Source organism: Corvus moneduloides, chromosome 3, assembly GCF_009650955.1.
Source record: "Corvus moneduloides isolate bCorMon1 chromosome 3, bCorMon1.pri, whole genome shotgun sequence".
NCBI classification, from domain to species: Eukaryota; Metazoa; Chordata; class Aves; order Passeriformes; family Corvidae; genus Corvus; species Corvus moneduloides.
In genome coordinates, this window is record NC_045478.1 from 42,452,165 (window position 1) to 42,471,417 (window position 19,253).

General features: G+C 38.1%; 1 protein-coding gene across 7 annotated transcripts in view; it reads left to right on the top strand.

The window, feature by feature from the left end:
• Nucleotides 1–19,253, top strand: part of KLHL32 (kelch like family member 32) — a 142,510-nt gene that overhangs the window by 42,409 nt on the left and 80,848 nt on the right. For all 7 annotated transcript variants that reach the window (XM_032105118.1, XM_032105111.1, XM_032105114.1 and 4 more), the window contains 2 exons: nt 5,173–5,280; nt 15,686–15,784. In XM_032105118.1, the coding sequence (XP_031961009.1) occupies nt 5,173–5,280; nt 15,686–15,784 (207 nt within the window). The remainder of the gene's footprint in view (nt 1–5,172; nt 5,281–15,685; nt 15,785–19,253) is intronic.

Genomic DNA, 19,253 nt, shown 5'->3' on the forward strand with positions numbered 1-19,253 from the left:
GTTTTCAAGAGTCCGAGAATTTTTTTATGGCTTGACTATTTTTATCTAAGGACTGTGTGTTTTGTTTTCTTTTTCCTTTGGGTATAGGTCTGTAGCTTTGTTTCAGGCCAAGATTAGAAGAAGAATAGAGGGTTGATTCCTCCCTTCCTCCAAAAAGAGGAGCTAATAAAGTGTCTGCCTGCCCCACAAGAATAAGGCCATCCAAATCTGTAGCATCTGAAATAAGTGTGACCTCAGGTGGAATTCCAAAAATGGAATACATCCATTTGTGACAGCATGTTGAGACCTGAATTTTGGAGCAGTTGCCACAAAATGGCAAGTGGATTGTACTTATTTTGCATTGAGGGATTTCGTTTACATACTTAAAATCTTAACTGAAATATCAGAATTTAAGCAATCAATTTATTTACCACAATGTTGGCTAAGTATACTATTGGGTGGCAGAACAAGATCTTTTATTTATTTATTTATATTTTAAGAAGCTGGAAAAAAGGATAAGTCCTCTCATCAGGGGGTTTTTATTATAAAAGGGATCTTTGGTTAACACTGGCAACTTGTACTTCTCACTCTTCATGAAGGTCTTGAAGCAGAAATGAGGCATTACCAAACAGATTTTATTTCAAGCTGAAATGTTTTAAAATAAAGTATAATAGCATTGTTGAATGAAGTCAGTAACTAACATGATTAACATTTCATGCTTAGCCAAATTTGGTAACTTTTCTGCTAGGTTTGACTTTGAATTGTGCATTTGTCCAAATATTTTGTATTTCATTTGTTTTTCTTGTCTTTCACTTCTACATCCACCTGAGATATTTATCTTATTGCCTTGTTTTTAATGTACCCAAGGGAAAAATAAAGTAGGCTAGTAGCCTTGCATTAAAAGCATGACTGATGGATCTATATAAGCTCATAAAACCTTAGAGTGTTTTCAGGGATGCATCTGGAATTGGAGTTTAACAGCTCAACCGTAACTCATTCTCCAGGTATTGGTGAAGTCTTAAATCAGAATTTAATGGTCCGTATTTTTTTACAATTAAACTACAATATTCAGGTACAAGAGTGCAAATTAAACACTGAGTTTGAGTTCAATTTCTGCCTATGGTAGAACAGATTTTTTTGTCATGCTGGATTAAACCTCAAAAACTATCAGGCTGAGAAGGAAATTTGCCTGCTGGTGAAGGCAGTGTGGATCAGTGAGCAGTATGAAGTTCATTCAAGTGGGGGGACTACTTTCCTGGAGGCTAATCCAGTTCAGCTGAATGGGAACTGTCTGAGGACCATTGCAGGCCTTGTCTTTTGATCAAATTCTTTGGCCTTGCTTCCTGAAAAATAGGTGTAGTTCCTACCCAGTTTCAAAAACTTTCACAGATTACTTGGGGATAGTATTTGAGCAAATGAACTCTGAATAGCAGATGTATGACATCTATGATGAAGTGACTACTTCTGGACAAGGGAAGAGCTACAGACATCATCTATCTGAACTTTCGTAAAGCCTTTCACACAGTCTCCCACAACATCCTTCTCTCTAGATTAGAAAGAGATGGATTAAATGAGGGGACCGGTAGATGGATAAGAAAGTGTTTGGACAGTTGCTTCTGGAGGGTAGTGGTCAACGGCTTAGAGTCCTGATGGGCATCAGTGACAAGTGGTGTCCCTCAGGAGTCTGTCCTGGGACCAGCGTTATTTAGTACCTTCATCAATGACATGGACAAAGTGGTTGAGTGCACCCTTGGCACATTTGCAGATGACACAATGCTGGGTGTCACACCTGAAGGATGGGATGCAATCCAGAGGTGCCTGGACAAGCTCTAGAAATGGGCCCATGGGAATCTCATGTGGCTTAATAAGACCAAGTGCAAGGTGCTGCGCCTGGGTCAGGGCAGCCTCCTGTATGGGGATGAGGGATGAACAGATCAAGAGGAGCCTTGCCAAGAAGGACTTGGGGGTGCTGGTGCATGAGAGGCTGGACATGACCCAGCAATGGGCACTCACAGCCCAGAAAGTCAATTGTATCCTGGGCTGCATCCTAAGCAGTGTGGGCAGTGGGTTGGGGGAGGTGATTTTGCCCCTCTGTTCTGTTCTCATGAGACCCCATCTGGAGTGCCGCATGCAGCTCTGAGGTCCTCAATACAGAAAGGACTTCGACCTGTTGGAATGAGTCCAGAAGAGGGCCACCAAACTGATTAGAAGGAGCACCTTTCCTATGAAGAAAGATTGAGAGAAATGATCTGTTCAGCCTGAAAAAGAGATGGCTTCAGGGTGTGTGTCCTTTCTTTACGTAGAGAGCGCCTTCAAGAAAGCTGGAGAGGGACTTGTGATAAGGGCAGGTAGTGATAGGACAAGGGGGAAGGCTTTCAGTTTAAGTGGAAGAGAGTAGGTTTAGACTAGATATTAGAAGAAATCCTGTACTGCGAGGATGCCCAGAGAATTTGTGGATGCCCTGTCCCTGTAAGTCTTCAATGCCAGGTTAGGTGGGGCTTTCAATAAGCTGGTTTAGTGGAAGATGCCTCTGTCCATGGCAGGGGGTTGGAACTGGATAATCTTTATGGTCCCTTCCAACCCAGATCATTCTGTGATTCTCCACAAAGCCATAGTTGTGTCTTACCTGCAGCTACAGTTCTAATAGCCCACTGCGCTCTTAGACTGTATCTGTAGTTATAAAATAAGGTGAATGAGGGCTTGTTGTCTGGCATTACACAGCATGTGACAATATGTCTAAACCTCTGTGAACAGCTTGGCTTTATCCATGCTTTTTGGAACAGGCTGTAGTTATCTCCTGGACCATAGTCTGGGCATTGCCTGCGAGAGTGCTAGTTGGCAGGGCTCAAAGCTCTGCTGGAGGCTGTGTTCCTTAAATGCTGTGAGTGATTATGGGCAGTGACTGAGTTAGTGGCCTGATCCTGCTGAGTTTACTAAGTTAGGTGTAGTAATAAACCCTGTGTAAAGACCATGTTGGAATCTCTGTGTTAAAATAATCTCCTAAAGATAAAGTTGCTAAATGTACACAGGAGAAATCATATAGGAATGATTCCTGGTTTACAGATAAGATTCAGTTAAGTGTTTCTTTGTATTTGTAACCTTAACTCATTGTGTGGAATATTATTCCTTGATCAGAATAAAAGCTATATTAGTAACCCCACTCTGTTTAGATGGTTCCTATGTACAGGTCTGTAGTGTACAGATTATTAGTGTAGCATGGTCAGAGGACACAGAGCATCTTTTACCTCTGAGCATTTCCAGTCTTTCTGCAGGCAGTCAGTGACGGAATTGAGTGTACAGAAGGTGTGCAAATCTACCCCTGGGTAGACAGATGTTGATTTGAGACTTTACTCTCTTTATTCAGGAATTGGTGTGTGAAAAGAATATTTTCCAAAAGGTTTATCTAGCAGTGAATTTCTGGGAAGAGAAGCTTATCTCTTCCAGACAGGGGCTGTAGGTCTGCTTTTCCAAGGAGTAGGTGGCTGATGGGTGGGTACCTTGCAGCTCCTGGCAAGCTCTGAAGCCTCACATTAGCTATTACATGACAACAAAATATCCAACTCTGATTACATTTTTAATGGATAAAAAAGGTGGCTGAACTTGTTAGAATTTAATTTTTTTTCTTCCTAGCTGTATTTCAGGGCAGTGTCTTACTGTGTTTGTTTGATAAGCCTTTTAAGCTATTTGTTGCTTCTTTTCTGTTGCCAGTTTGGAAGAAGCCCTGATATCACTTTAATTCAATAGAAATTGCAAAAATAGGACTAACTGTATGATAAATGTCATTCTTGCTTATACTGGATGATTTCCAGGAAACAGATTATGGTGTTTTAATGATTAAAAGTTCTAATATTTTTGAAGAAATTCCATATTTGCAGGAACCATTCAGTTCTTGAAGCCACCTGAGACTAGGTAAATTGTGGATAGTTTGAGTAAAGGTCATGTAGTCGTTCTTATGTGCTAAAGAGTTAGAGGGGGTAGGGCTTATTTTTTTTCCTTTAAATTCAGCACTCCTTGGTGGACAGATTGCACATATGAAATCCAGTGAGCTTGTTGACTGTCTCAGCTTCTGCAGGTATCAGCCAGAGTATAGGAAGAAGGTATCAGGGGTTATGTCCATGAGAAGTGCTTTGTTACTGGCGTTCTCCAAGGTGAAGTTTGGTAGCCTCCATAAAGGCGTTGAGTTCAGCATAAAATCTGCTTTAAGGTTTTAAACTTATCCTTTAAGGGGATAAGTTTAGACTTTCTTTAGTAGCGACAGATGGCAGAAGTGTTCAGTTTATTTGTTCACAGTTTACTGTTTAAAAACTCTGAGTGGTATATTTTGTTTAAAAAGTGTGGGAGGGTGCCAAAGAATAGAGAATGGGGCTGATAGAGAAGAAGTGGTAAGTAGGGGTAGTGCAGCAGGAGTGCAGGCTGGGAGGGAAGAGTGAAGGGCAAAGAAGTTTAATGGAGATGAGAAGAAAAAGATTCTCACAAAGATTCAGACACTGAGTAGGATGCTGCTTCAGTCCAGCTAGGCACTTAAGACAAATAATCTGGAAAGTAAGGCTGGGTGAAAGGGACAGTTGCTCTTCTCAGTGGTATTTTCACAGAAATTCTGTAGCACCTTGCCTATCTTCAGTTTAGGTTTTATGATCTGAGAAAATGGGCAATGACAAGCAAGGGAAGGTTGTAAGTTTAGGTGACTGCATCTCCATCATTCCTCTTAATTTAATAAGTTGAGTATTATATTGCACATATTCCAGTCTGAAATGCTTATTTTAAAAGGATTGCTTATAAAAGACGGTATTTTAACTGCCCCTTCTTCTCAAGTAATTGTGTATGGCTTACTGCTCCTTCTTATATATAATGATACTGTACATAAGTATTATTTTTAGTGGTGCTTGTGTAGACTCTTTTCCCAGAGTCCAGTTATTTTTTTTATTGAATGATACCTTATTGTGTGACTGGTCTTGCTGATTTCACCTGAATTACTTAGTTAAAAAATATATATAAATGGACCAAAGGGATTTATCTCAGTTTATCCAGAATAAGTTTTTGTATTTCTTTAATGATAAAAGGACTCAGTTGCAAGATTGATTGCTGTGGTGTTACTGAAAACTTGGTATAGATTTCATTCTAACTCTCAAGGCTGCTGCTGTTTGGAATTCTTATCCAAAATTGGCTAATGGCATTTCTGGTTTTTTTCCATAGGCAATGTTCAGTCTCTGCATGGTTGAGAGTGAAGCTGATGAGGTGAATTTACATGGTGTCACAAGCCTCGGTTTAAAACAGGCCCTGGACTTTGCATATACTGGACAGGTATTGTACAGTTCTTCAAATTAAGAAACACAATCAAAAGCAACTGCAATAAAAACTGAGTATGACCTTTTTAGAGGTACTAGAAAATATTTTTCTTGTGCGCTATTCAGTATAAGGTATTTTAGTTTAACAGGTCTTAGTTTTCTTATACTGTGGTGGATTTTTTTCTTCAGAAGGATTGTTTAATAAAAACAGTGCTTTATGTGCATCATTGTCAGGTAGGGAGCCATGTAGGACTTTCATGCCCTTTTTATAGTTGCCTGGCTATTCATAAAATCTTAATGTGAGTTGAATCTGCTTGCTAAATTAAATGTATTTCCCTTATAATAAATATTTATAAACTCTGCTGTGTTTGAGAAATTAGATAATTGATGGGAAAAGTAGTGTCTTACTCTCTGGACAGATGCAGTTGAGGCATCTTTGTAAATGCTTATAAATTCTATACATTTTCATTGTGGCCCTCTTTATGACCCCAGGCTAGGTATCGCTTTATGGCACTTCGGGAAATGCAGAGAGATGCTCCTTTTCCCTCTGCCCCTTGCCCAAAAGAAAGAAAAAAAAAAAAGGGGGAAAAAGAAGTATTTATGACCTCTGCACTGCATGCTTGGACAGTGCTGCTGTGTGACTTCATCTCAGTTCACTGTTCATGGATAGTGAGCTATCATGAAACACCCAGCTGATTATCATAGAACACCCTGCTATTTTTGCTTTGCACTCCAAAAATTCTAGATAACCAAACTATTTCTGGAATATCACTACAGCAGCTGAGTCCATTGACGTATTAGTGGCGTTTATTAGTTAATTTTGAAAAGGAAGGCTTAAATACATGTGATGTTAGTCTGAAGAGCTGTTGGGTTATAAAAATTTAAGGCATCTGCTTCCATACTGTGGATTGAGTATATGGACTTATTTGGGTCTTTTTGGTTTTTTTTTGTTTTACTTTTTAAAGGAAACTAAATAGAAATAAGGGGAAAAAAATTACCTGTTTTAAATGACCTATTTTTGTCACCAGCCCAGAAAACAGTTATGCTTTAGCATTGGTTTTGGAGACTAGCACTTGAATTTCTTTGAAAAAATTTGAGTTTGTGCTGTTTTGGAAAACACAACGTATTCAAAATTTCTTTGATATGAATGATAAACAGAGATGTCATACTATATTAGTGAATTAGCTGAAGATCTCAGTACATGACTTGTCATTGGCATGCTTTTTTTTTCTTGCAGCTGAAAGCTTTTAAAAAAAATTGAATGTCTTTGATAAAAATGAAAATGTTAGGTACCTGTCCTCTTAGTCATTTAAAACTATAGGTTGATTATTCTGAAGAGAAAACTCTGGTTAAATGAAAGTATCTTTTGAGAAGATGGGTTGTAATTGATTTCTGTCTGATCCATCCTGTCTGCTATGCTTAGAGGTATTCCCCATCTTTCTGCAAAATTCAGAGTTTAACAAACGCGTGTAAAATACATTGAGAACCTTTGAAAGACTGGATATGGCTTTTATGTAACACAGCAAGTGACCCCACGTTGCTTCCAGGGTAGTATCCTCAGATCCCTGGGAAATATGTACCTTCTGTCCTTGGCTCTTTAGAGACTTTTTGAGTCTTTCAGGCATAACCTACTTTGAATAAATGAGTGGGTTTCCTGAGTTAAATATAGCTGTGCATGTATGTATAGTTGCTCGTACGTATAAGTGATTATGAGGCGAAGTTTGCTCTGTGTCTGTCAGATACACCAAGTGCTACTTTGATGCACAGACAAATGAGAAGGATTCTGTAGTAGTTCTCTTGCAAAGATGCCTTTGAAGCACAACTCAGTGAAATGTGGGTCTGAGAATTAGCAGTGTCTCGTTTCCCTTTCATCCTTGGAATTCTCTTCTGGCACTGCATTTGTATGTATTGAGCATTGCTTGTGTTCTGACTCAGACTGACAGAATCTGGGTGAACATTTCAAGGCAGTGAGTGGGAGTAATCCACAAAGGCTATTAGTAAATAACTGTATTACTGGATGCTTACATCAGAGAGTTCTGAAAACAGAATTGTCTTTAGCTTGGTTTACAAAACTCCTCCTGTTTTTAAAAAACAAACAAAATATTTCTCAGTAATCCAGAAGTCACTTGTGCCAAATACAACCTTAGATTGCTCTGAAAATGTGGGTATCAAGATGTGATCTGAAGTGCCTCTTAAAGTGAAAAGCATGAACTCTCTCTCTTCTTTTTATTTTAATCCTATTTGGCCAAAATGTTAGTTCAAAAAAACTGGTGTTTCTCTAGGTAACACGGTGGAAGTCCCTAAAATATCCTTGTCTAAACAGATAAGTAATTAGTTGCAGCTTTCTTCTCTTTACTTCTTTAATGTACTGCACTTACATTTGATACATTACACTTCAAACTGGGTGCAACTTTGTGTAAAATAATATACTGGAGACATCTGGTGGAAATATTTAATATTGCATGATGGCAATATTTGATGCCTGCAGTTTTTGAAAGTTATTAAAATGAAGAAATTTAATTTTCAGGATGACCATGAAATCTGAAATTACACTCTGTCATCCAAAACCCTGTCACACAACACTCTTTTTGTTAATTTGAAATCTTCCTGTGGCCTTAAAATGCAACCTTCATCTTCCTGTCTACTTAGGCAGACAGTACCTTACTGTAATTACTGTTGAAAATATTTTGCTTTTAAGGAAAAATTGATTTTTCAGAAAAAAAGAATGTTTTAAAACTCAAGTCAAATATAAATAATTTAATTCCAACTGGACTAATCCATTACTATGGTCCTTAATAATTACAAAGAAAGAAATTTTGGTATAGAAATAAATAAAAATGGACAAAAGGAGTGGCAGTAGACTTTGATTTTGTTCTTTGCGTGTATGTTCTCAGTAATCATTTAATAATAAAATCTTCAGCAAAATATGTCTTAGATATGTTTCATCTCGTCCATAGGCATTTTACTATGTAATCCCCATATTCAGAATTCAGAGGTACAACTCTTTTCCTGTTGTAGTTGGTTCTTTTACTGTTGTAGTTCCCATATCCTTTCTTCCCAGAAGGGCTTTAAGGTCATTCTCTCTTTTACTTCATAGCTGGCAGCAGTAAGGCTAGGCCGGAGTCTCAGTGAGTAGATTACTCTCCCTTTCTTCTCACAAGGGCATTTTGCAAGTGTCAAATGTGCCTTGGAAGGGAGATGGATCAAGTCCAATCAATTTATGAACAATATGTTTTCGAATACTCATATGGAGAAGCATTTCTAGGCAAAGAGTTTGGAGCTCACAATCCCTACTGTCAAAATAAGAGCCTTAATCACTGTGTCAGAGACTCAGTTGTCTACTCTTTTTGACTACCTTTTATAATTTTAACTCTTTTGTTAAAAAGAGACAAAATCTTACTTGGAGGAATGGGATAGCCACGAAATAGGCCAGTGTAGTCGGCTGACAAGTCAGAGGAACACTGGCTTTAATTTGCAGGGGATGATTGTGATCCTAATTCAACAAAAATACAAATACACAGAGTCCTATGCATACTGAAGTGCTTCAGACTTGGATGTTCTTTGTAATTATGTTCTATCATATGTCTTTAATCTGTGGTAATAAATATTTTGCATTTAGATAGAATTTTGTTTGAGGACCTCAAAACACATTACAAAAGCAAGTAATCACTGTCCGTATTTTGTTGCATCACAGACAGGAAATTATTTTGGCAGAAAATAACTTTCCAGAGACAGCACAACACACCTGTGGCTTTCTTAGTGCTTAATACCAAGTTCTCCTGACTAAGTCCCATTTTCCTAAGTGGCTGGTCTGTTTTTTTTCCCCTAAACCCTAATATTTTGTTTCTGTATTTGTAGAAATATTATCCTGAATTAGCAAAGCTGAAATGAAAGCATTAGTGAGGAAGCCCTTATATATGAGGCTTTTTATGTTCTTTTTCCCAAAGTGAATTTTGGGGTAATTTTTCCTGTGATACTTTCATAGCCTGAGATTAACACAGCCTTCCTTCCTCACTATGGCATGTTGAAATGTTTCCTTTTATTAAAAGCCACATATGAAGCAGCACTTATAGTGATTCAAAAATAGGTTTTAAACTTTCTGTTACTAGCATATTTAATAGGTTTTATTTTACTCACAAAATGCTAATGTACCAGCAGTGTTTTAATAAAGGTAATATGAGTATATTATCCCAGTTACAAATCTAGAACTTCATTTTATTTCCAGGTATGTTGCTCCCAATATTACTTTAATGCATTATCAGTGTGAGTCCTATTTAACTATTGCCTTTACTTTGTATTCAGTTAGTTTGAAATCTGTCATCCTGTTGACAGCTATTATCTATCACTTTACCAAACAGGTTTCAGGAATTGGTAGAGTACCATCACGTGATTTTTCAAATTCATGCACACAAACCTCTGATTAGTTAAAGTATTATCTTACAGCTCCTTTGTGAAATTGTTCTTTCAGTTTAGTTATTTCTTTAACAAAAGCCATGAAAGAGTAGAAGATCTTCTTAGATAGTAAAGAATTAGTAGAAATAAATATTATTTCTAAGCACAACTATTTCTCCTTGTAATTGCTTTGATTCCTTTATAGAATCTTGGCTTTCATCTCTCATCAACTCCCCTCCTCATTTGATGTTGACACTTTTTCTAGTGATCAACCAGTATTTCATCTGCCATTTTTAGTTAAGACCAGGGTAAGGCAGCTGTCAATATCTTAGTGCCTCTTATTGTGTTAATCCTCTCTCTTGTGGATGGAGGTGTATTGCAAAGCTGTATTGTGATGGTTGATTTTCTTGGTTAAGTGACCTACTGCATCCTGTGCACAGCAGTTCCACTGGCTGCTTTTAGATAAAATAAATCAATTAAACTACCTGCTGTGCCCTAGCAAAAGTGACTTCAGCTATCCTTGCTCTTTTCTACTGGGGACAATATGCCAAAGTCATGTGTAACTGAATACAACAGGTATATAATACAACTGTGTCTTACTATAAATACTTAACATCATTTTTCAATGTAATTTCAAAGGAAAAAATATGAATTTGATACTTAGATTTGGGCTTTTCCTTTTTCACTTCTCTCAGGATAATCTTGTTTCTGTATCTAGTGCTAGGTTACAGCTACTAGGTCCTAGGTTCACAGTTCAGCTACGGGTTGCCTAAGGGGCTTAGATATACAGAGCTTTAATTAACTCACTTTATGCAGTTCATTTTAGAGAAAATTAAATATTTGACTTCATGTGCTCTGGACAGGAATTAAGCTAGGGACAAGGTAGCTTTTCTAGTGCTGAAAGTGATTAAAGTAATGAAACACCTTCCCAAAGAAGAGTGAATTTGCTTGAAGTCTTGCTTATCTAAACCCTCTTTAATTACAGTAATGGTACTTCATAGTGTTGTGAAGCTATGTCAGGGAAAGTTCAGGCTGGACATAATGAAAAGGTGGCAGGTCCCTGGAACAGGTTCTCCAGGGAAGTGGTCATGGCACCAAGCTTTGTCAGAGTTCAGGGAATGTCTGGACATGTGTTTAGTTTTGGACAGTTCTGCAATAAGCAGGGAGATAGGACTAGATGATCTTTATGGGTGCCCTCCAAATTGAAATATTCTATGGTTTTATGATGTATATCTGCTGTGCATTTAACACAGATTTTCTTCTAGTTTTCTGGAAAAATATTATGACGTATCAGAGAAATGGTGGTCATGATTCTTTCTGGCTTTGGCTAATGAGACATCTGGATTTCATAGTGAGTGCTACCAAGCATTACGTGCCAGGGCATTGGGCAGTTGCTTGCAGGGGACTAGAACATTCTTTCCTAGCTCACTTTTTTGAAGCAGCACTTGTCAATGTGCAAGGATCTCAGTATTCAGCCAAATCATGAATGAACAGGGAGACAGCCAGAAGTGCTATCTGGTTGAGAGTGAAATGCAGTCTAAATTACTTTAAAAGAAAAGTTAAGGTGTTTGATTGCTCTCAAGCACACAGAATGATTTCCATCAGGCAAAAACAACTGATACTTTTGTTTGATGCCTGTCTTGTTTGAAATGCTGATCACTGCAAGTGGAGTCAAGGAGGAATTTTCTTTTTCATCAGAGTGGCAGGAGTCTTAGGAAATTTTTTTCATGTTGTCTGTGTTAAATTCCATACAGTTTACTTTCTAGAATTTTCTGACATTGCACTGCATATTTCCTTACTGTTACAGCACAATACTGGTTTATTTTTAATGTGAATCATGCCACCACCTCACCTTTCCATTGTCCCACAAACAGCTGTATGGAAATGAGAACAATATGGGGGGATAAATGAGTAGCTGGAATGAAGGTGATGAAAGTGCATCTTAGTCTCTCCCTCTTTGTCTGTGTATGCAGTTTAGCCTTCTTGGGCCTAGAGTAGCTATTATTTAGTGTCTTTAAAAATCTGTGGATTAAATGTAGTGGCCTGCAGTATGCAGGGAATAGAATGTTCTAATTGTTCTTTCCAGATGTAAACCTCATGAGACTCCGCAGAGGTGACAGTTAATCTGCATCTTACCTTCTCCCTCAGGCTGTAAGTTGCTTTGTTGGAAAGGACAGTTTAAGGAGTTTCCTTCTCGTTCTGTTTTGGCCATTACTGCCCTCTTTGCTCTGACCTTACAATTTTTTTTTGTTGGCCTATACTGCTTTGTTGGCTGTAGGAGGGTGGGTGCAGGAGGCATTAAAGGAGTAGGGGGACATTTTTGATCTGTGGACAGTGTGAAGATGAGGCCTGAGTAGTTGTCCTTGGGAAAGGTTGGTGGTTCATATACACTCTGTTGCCACAAGAGTCCCAAAGAGGATTGAAGAGAGAGGCAAGATATATGATATCAGTTAAGTCTTTTCCCATGCTTACCCATCATCCTAAGGTGTTGGAGGGGATGCAGGTTGAGCTGGGAAAGGAAGAGAGAAATCTTGGGGTAAGAGGGAATAAATTCTAGTTTTGAACTGCTGGCCAGAGGGTAAAAATACAGAGCGGGCTGTTACGGCCCACATGTCTCTGTAACCATGAGGCAGGTTATAAAATTCCCTTTTCTGCCTCAGAATTGTGCTTTACAAGGTCAGGTTTAATTTACCATTTTCTAGTTCTTGCATTTGCAAAGAAGCTTTCTGCAATATATCTACAAAGCATAAGTGGGTAAGTTTCCCGATAGATTTAGATTGTATGTCTAAAAGTAGTGGATCTAAGAAATTGTGTAATCTGCCTTTCTGGATCTTGTGAACTCAGCATTTTGTTACAACCAGCCAATTTTTGCATTGCTTCAATCCCTTGGCCTATGGATCTGGCCACAGTAGGGACTGGACTGTATTCGGTACATCCTCTCTGAAGGGCTTGTGGCATGACAAGGAGTAGAACAGCTGCTTTGAGGAACAGGTTTCCTGTTTGAAAACAGTCACTGTAAGAGACAATTAGTTTGTCAAAGTAGATCAGTTTGAAAACGAGCAGTATGTCAGGCTTGATGGCTTAGGAAAGGAAGTTACTCATGTATCGGCAAGATCCGCCTGTTGTGTACAGGGAAATGGTGCTTAAGGAGATTTTCTTGGGTACCATCATATGCCAGAGAGAAGTTGAGAGTGTAATGAAAATTAACCCTTAGAAATAAGGATTGAATGGAGGGCTGATTGTAAAATGCAGCCAGGTGCAACACATTAATTGCTTCTAATTAATCTTAATGTAAAAACAGTACAGGAACCAGTTTTGATATTGTCTGTGTCATACGAAGGCACATTCTTCATGGTGAAGGTTGCAGTTATTGTCTGAATTTGATGGGTCCAAATTACTCTAAGTTTCTGTCCCAGTAATTATGCTTCATAACCTTGGAGTTGAGGATGGATTACAGAAAATGATAAACCTTCTCTCTATTTTTCACACTAAAATTTTATGATGAATTTTGAAGTTGTGAATCCAAAGTAGACCTCAGTTTCACTCTCCTTAATTTGCAATAAGTATCACTCTGTAGACCACAGAGTTATTGTTTTGAGAGTTAGACAAGCAGAGGAGGCTCAGTCACTGTGTGTACTGGTGGTGTGCATGTGGTGGTATTTATGTGCATTTACTGTTAATATTGAGCTGGAATGCCTGTATAACATATAAACACCTGTGCTGGTAATTAATAAAAAACAAGCAATTGCTTTAGTGTATAAAAGCTGAAAGGTATGGAATAATTGTGAATTACCACAGTTTCAGTAGAAGGAAAGCTTCCAATGTTTATTTCCTTCTTTACTTACCATTTGCTTTTCCTTATGGATTTCTCCAGCATGAAGTTTCCTGATGGTGAACATTTAGCATAGATGAATTAGTATTTTTGCCTGTATGCAAATGAATGAGTATTGAATAAAAGTTCAGATAGTTCCATATAAGGCAAAGTTTTGTGAAGAGATAAACTAGACTTTCCTCAGTTCTCTTGGGAAACACGAAAGTCAATCTGTTTTCTCAGTAGAATATATCTTGCATGGTATAGGGGGGCTGTAAGAAAATGGAAGAACATGTAAGAAATACATCTGCCACCTTGAAATGAACTTTTGTTGCTGACTTTTTGCAAATCACCTCTAGACAGTAGCCAGCTACCCTTCTTGCCTCTTGTCCTATTTCTCATCTTATAGGGCTACTAGTGTTATTTGTAAATGGGTTGCTGTAGCTTTAAAATACATTAGTATTATCACTGTTAAATACAGTTTTCTATGCCTACAAGGTATTAATCTGCTTAGGGTTCTGGTTCTCTGGCTGACAAAGTAAGTAACGTGCCATGGGATGGCAACTTCCTCAGTGTCAATCATACCTGAATAAAAAACACTGCAAGGTCTATACGAGCTTGTTTATAGTCAGTCTGACCTTGAGTTCTCACTTGAAAATACTTGACAGTGATGTGCTTTTATTTTTTTGTTTGTTTGTTTTTAATATCCGTGTCTAGTGGAGATACTTTTGTAGCTGAAATCCATTCTAACTTTCCATTAAACTACCTCTCACCATGTGCAGCAACCTCAGTAGCACCAGCCAAAAACCTGGGTTGTACTGGGCCTGATTTTCATTTACAGTAAGATCCTTACATCCTTTATCTAGCCTTTCTGGCTAGATAAAGAGCCTTCATATTATATATAGTATATAAATGACATATAATGTTCACTTAAAACCTAGTATTAATAAATACAGTGATTTGCACAAGCATTAAGGATGTCATACACTGCCAGAACTCAATGTAAATAAGTTCTTGATATAAACAAGGATCAATCCCCTTCTCTCCTCTCCCTAATATATCCATTATGTTGGAGATATTTTGTGGTTTTGCTTAAAGAAGTGCATACACATTTTTTCATTTCCCTAAAAAATAGTTAAACTACCAAAGATGCAGGTGAGCATCTTTCCTTTTGTTTTCTATTTTCCTTATTCCACTGCACTTGAGGTATACAAATGATGCTGTGAGATAAAACTGAATTATACGGGCAGAAGAAGAAGGATCTGAAAGCAAGCTTTGCTTCCCTGTGGAGCAGTGAGAGACTGACCTCATGTGGTATGAAACCAAAGTTGCCAGGGGAAGTACAAGAATAAAATTTAATAAACTGAGCATCTTTGAAAAATTAATTTTCCTCATGCATTTCTGATTTTTTTGGGGATGTTGTACTGCTTAAAAAATTTTAGTCCGGATAGTCTGTAGTCTGATTGCTAATAAGTTGACCAGTGTCCATATTCCCAAAGACATTTTTGTGTCCCAAAAGGGGTGCTCTAACAAGCTGACCCCAAGACAGCCGTCTATGAGCTGTGGCCCAATTATTCTTACTGCTGCCTGTACATGATTTTAATTGAAATGAGTAGGAGTTTCATGTGAGCAAGTAACTGAATAATCAGTCTTGGTTTCTAAGCCCTTTCTGGCACTTCCCCAGCAACATGCTCATTGCGCCTTCAGAGCCCTGCTCTGTAAAATGAAGACAGGGCTTAGGAAAATTATAAAGTGGCACTATGCAGAATAGGCAGGGTGTTCCTTGTCTGTATATGTTTTGCATGAATGAATTATATTAATAGTGGAGACTTCTGAGTCAGTTCTGTTGGCCTGATTCATCAGTATATATGGAAGGATCTAAGTATACACATAACAAAAGGAGTCTCAGGTTTTTTTTAAAAGTCTCCTTAAACAGCACACATTTAGTTTCAAAGGATTTAGGGGATATGTGACTAGAGACCCTCACAGGGGAAAAAAAAGCAAAAGGAAAGGTTAAAAAATCCTTAGGGAGATTCAGATGAACTTTAGAAACTCTGATCCCTATTCTGCAAAGACTTCTCTATATGCTTAATTGTATTGTATGTTTCTGTTCTTTATGTTGACCTAAATATCTGAAATAACAAAGGCCTTTAGTATTTTCTGCAAGTACTCTGAGTACATCTTCCAGGTGACAAACCTTCCATTTTCTTCTTTACAGATCCTCTTGGAACCAGGGGTGATACAGGACGTCCTAGCAGCTGGGAGTCATTTGCAGCTGCTGGAGCTTCTCAGTTTATGTTCTCACTATCTCATTGAGGTGAGGCTTTTTGGCCTGATCAGCTGTTTCTGTTTGGTACACTTTTGTTTCAAGCCTAATTGCAGTAGAAGACTATTAGTGCAATACCTGGTACACTGTAAATGTCAAGAACTGGATTTCAGGAGATCTAAATTTTGAGTGGAATTTGGGTTTCAGTTTATGGTAGATGCTTTATCCCTCCATCCATTTTGTCCATTTCATTCCGAAAACAAGAATGGTCCACTGATTAATATCAGCACATGGGAATTAGATTCCCTCTTTTACCAGGGAATTTGCTTTCTTCTACCTCAGTGTACCAGCAAATGTGAAGATATTTCCCTATTGGAATCATGAGTATTGTGACAAATTCAGATGTGTAATTCTGTGAATATTGATGTGTATTTCAGGGTACTACAACCTCTCACTGAAGGAAGAAGGCTTGTTATAATGGTACCTTATTCTCAACTGGCCTCATGCCCATAATGCCGATGTCTTTATGAAACAAAAAATTTGAGTTGCAGTAAAGTTTTTTTTTGGCTTGTGTAGGAAATGACTTATGATGATAGCAAGAACACGGCTTTGATGGGTATCTGTGAAAAGCCTTCTAAAAATAAAATGGCAGTAGCAGTTCTACAGAGCTGTTTCCTGCTCTCGGTAACTTTTCAGTACCGTTTCTGAAATCGGATGTGTTAACTGCATCTGGGCAGCACTTGGGCACGAAGATGCACATCAGCACAGTGCTCTTAGTATGCACTTGCCTTCCAACAGCGTGACTGCCTTTGAACAGTTGGAGTGTGCTTGGCAGCATGCTGAGCTGCTGAGTACCAGGGGCATGCAGGATCTCGTGTTAAGAACTTCAGGATGTACTTGAAGGCTCTGTGTCTTACAGAGAAAGAATCTGTTCTCTGAGTGTTAGCCTTAGGAAACCCTTCAAAATGTATGTTCAGATAATAAGGAGGTATTAATTTGTGCATTATAAATTGATTAGAAAGTTAAAGGAGCTGTCAGAGTGCTGCAATTGGTATATTTTTTTTTTTCAGGGATGCAAGGAGGAACTTAATTTTTCTGAGAAAGTGGAAATGGGTTGTGATGGGAGGGATGGTTGGTTTGAGAAATAAGAACTGTGAGATACCAAATAAGCCACAAAACCATTTGACCTACTAATGTCAGGCAGGCATGGGAAGGGGTTACTGTAATGGGAAAGATATAAATCAACACTAGTAGGCATACAATGTATTTAATGCTCCCCAAACAAACCAGTCAGTGTGAGTATGTCTGTGATGCTTATATGTGGCTCTTACTTTGTCAGAAATTGAACTAAAGAGACTATTACAACAAAGAACCTACAGAAAATATTAAAGAGTATGGAAAAGACTGAATATTGTGCTCATGAAGCAGGGATGTGAGAGGACTTAGGAAAAGAGCAGGTATATGCTCAACATAAATCCTTGTGCCAACTTTTTCTATCACCTGTGTTGAGTAGCCTCTAGTATTTTTAGCCCTTCCCTCAGCACCATCTTTAAACTTTTAATCCCAAGGCCATTGCAGGGGAGAGACAGACAACTACAGAGTTACCAGTGCTTTGAATCTTGTCCTTAATGTGCAAGCTATGGTCAATTATTTAGGAATAGATTGCTAATGAATTAAAAAATAAATCAACCCCAAAATCACACTAGCCCCATTATAGAACCCAACACTCTGGAGTTAGTAAACATTTCTTCCAAATTACTATGTATTAACAGACCAGTAAAAATTCTCTGGACATGAGAGTCATAGAAACCTTTAGGCTGGAAAAGCTCTTTAAGATGAAGTCCAACTGTAAAAAGATTGCAAAAGATTCAGAGGTGTTTTAATTCCTCTCCTGCTAATGGTTTTTCCTGTTGCTCTCATGTCTTTAGATGCATTTTGTCTAATGTTTATTTGCATGTTTTTTCTGTTTCTACAACTTTGAGGATAACCATGTCTTTCATGAGTTACAGAAACCACAACTCTGTGGCCTGCAGTTGCTGTAGGATGTGTGAAAGATGTGAAAAAGCACTGTTGTGTTCTGAGTAGTGTGCCAGGGTAGGACAACTGGAGCTACACTGTTGTGAAAATTAAGAGGAAGTGGGACCCAGTGTCCAGATTTATAGTAGTGGAGGGAGGGAATAAGGTAGTGGAAGAAGGGTAGGGGAAAAAAAGAGGAGAATATGTTTTGGAAGACAGAGAGCAGTGCTAGTTCTGTAAACTATTTTTGAATCAGGGTCTCATCATAAAAGTTTGGAATCTGCATGCACATCTGTGGGGTGGCTGTAGCTTGTATCATGTTGGGATTTAGGTTGTATTTTACAGTATTTTTTTAATGAAGTTCACCTCAGCAAGGCATATATGTAGACAGATTTGCAGTCTGAATAGATCACAGTAAGAATTTACCTGTCTTGTTTGTTTTGTACAGTTGCAGTCCATGCAAGTAATCAGTCTTGAGTAGTTGCTGTAAGTCTTTTTAACAGAGGTCAACAAGATTAAGACCATGATATCTTTCAGGGTCCAAACTAATTATACCAAATATCTGTTTATGTTCTACATAGTATTGTGTGACTTCAAAAAATACCTTTTGCCTTATTTTAGTACTATCTGCAAATAAAATCCAAGTAGTTAAAGAAGGCTTCCTTAAAGCCACTTATCCTAGCTGCAGTTGGTAACTGGGGTGTCTTGTCACCACATGTGCTGTGATACAGATGCTGGAAGGGGAGTAGTGCTTGCCCTTTTTCTTCCTGATAAATGAGTATGCCAGAGTTCTTCATTTACAGTGCTACTGAATTACTTTCATGCTGTTTTGAGTTGTTGAAATATCATGAACTTAGCTTAGTTTAGCATAAATTCAGGAAATGCAGTGTGTGGGATCTAGCTGTCATTTATTGTGTAATGATGACACAGAGTTTTAACTTGTTAGGATTATCTTTAACTGTTTTGATTAGACCAAGCTTTTCCTGTATGAGTGCTGCTCTTATTGTTAGCACTTGTTCCAGCTCTTCTCTAGATATTCCAGGTCGTCAGTTTATTGGAACGGTCTTGAGCAGTTTCATCTTTTCTTGGTACTTTTATCTGGGACCTGTAATAATTCCATGCATTTTGATAAGGAGGGTGTTTGTTGCTACAAATGCAATTGGCATTGCCCATTCAAGTATGTTTCCAGGCACATTGGTAGTCTGAGAGTTTCCAAAGAATACTGTACTGATCTGATTCAGCTAAGATGGTTGCTGAAGTGTCTGATTATCAAGAATTATTTGTAGTGGTCTGGGGACAGAGTAATTTCCAGCCAATGCTGACTTTTATATTGACTGGTCTTTAAGGAATTTCCTCTTGGTTGTCTCAGAATAAACAAAATGTTATTTTGACTATGATAGATCTTCTTTCTTATTGACTAAACAGCTTAGAGGTCTTGAATTTGTAGATGAATCTCAAGAATATATCTGTAACAAATTGTTTAAATTGCATTTATGGCAATTTT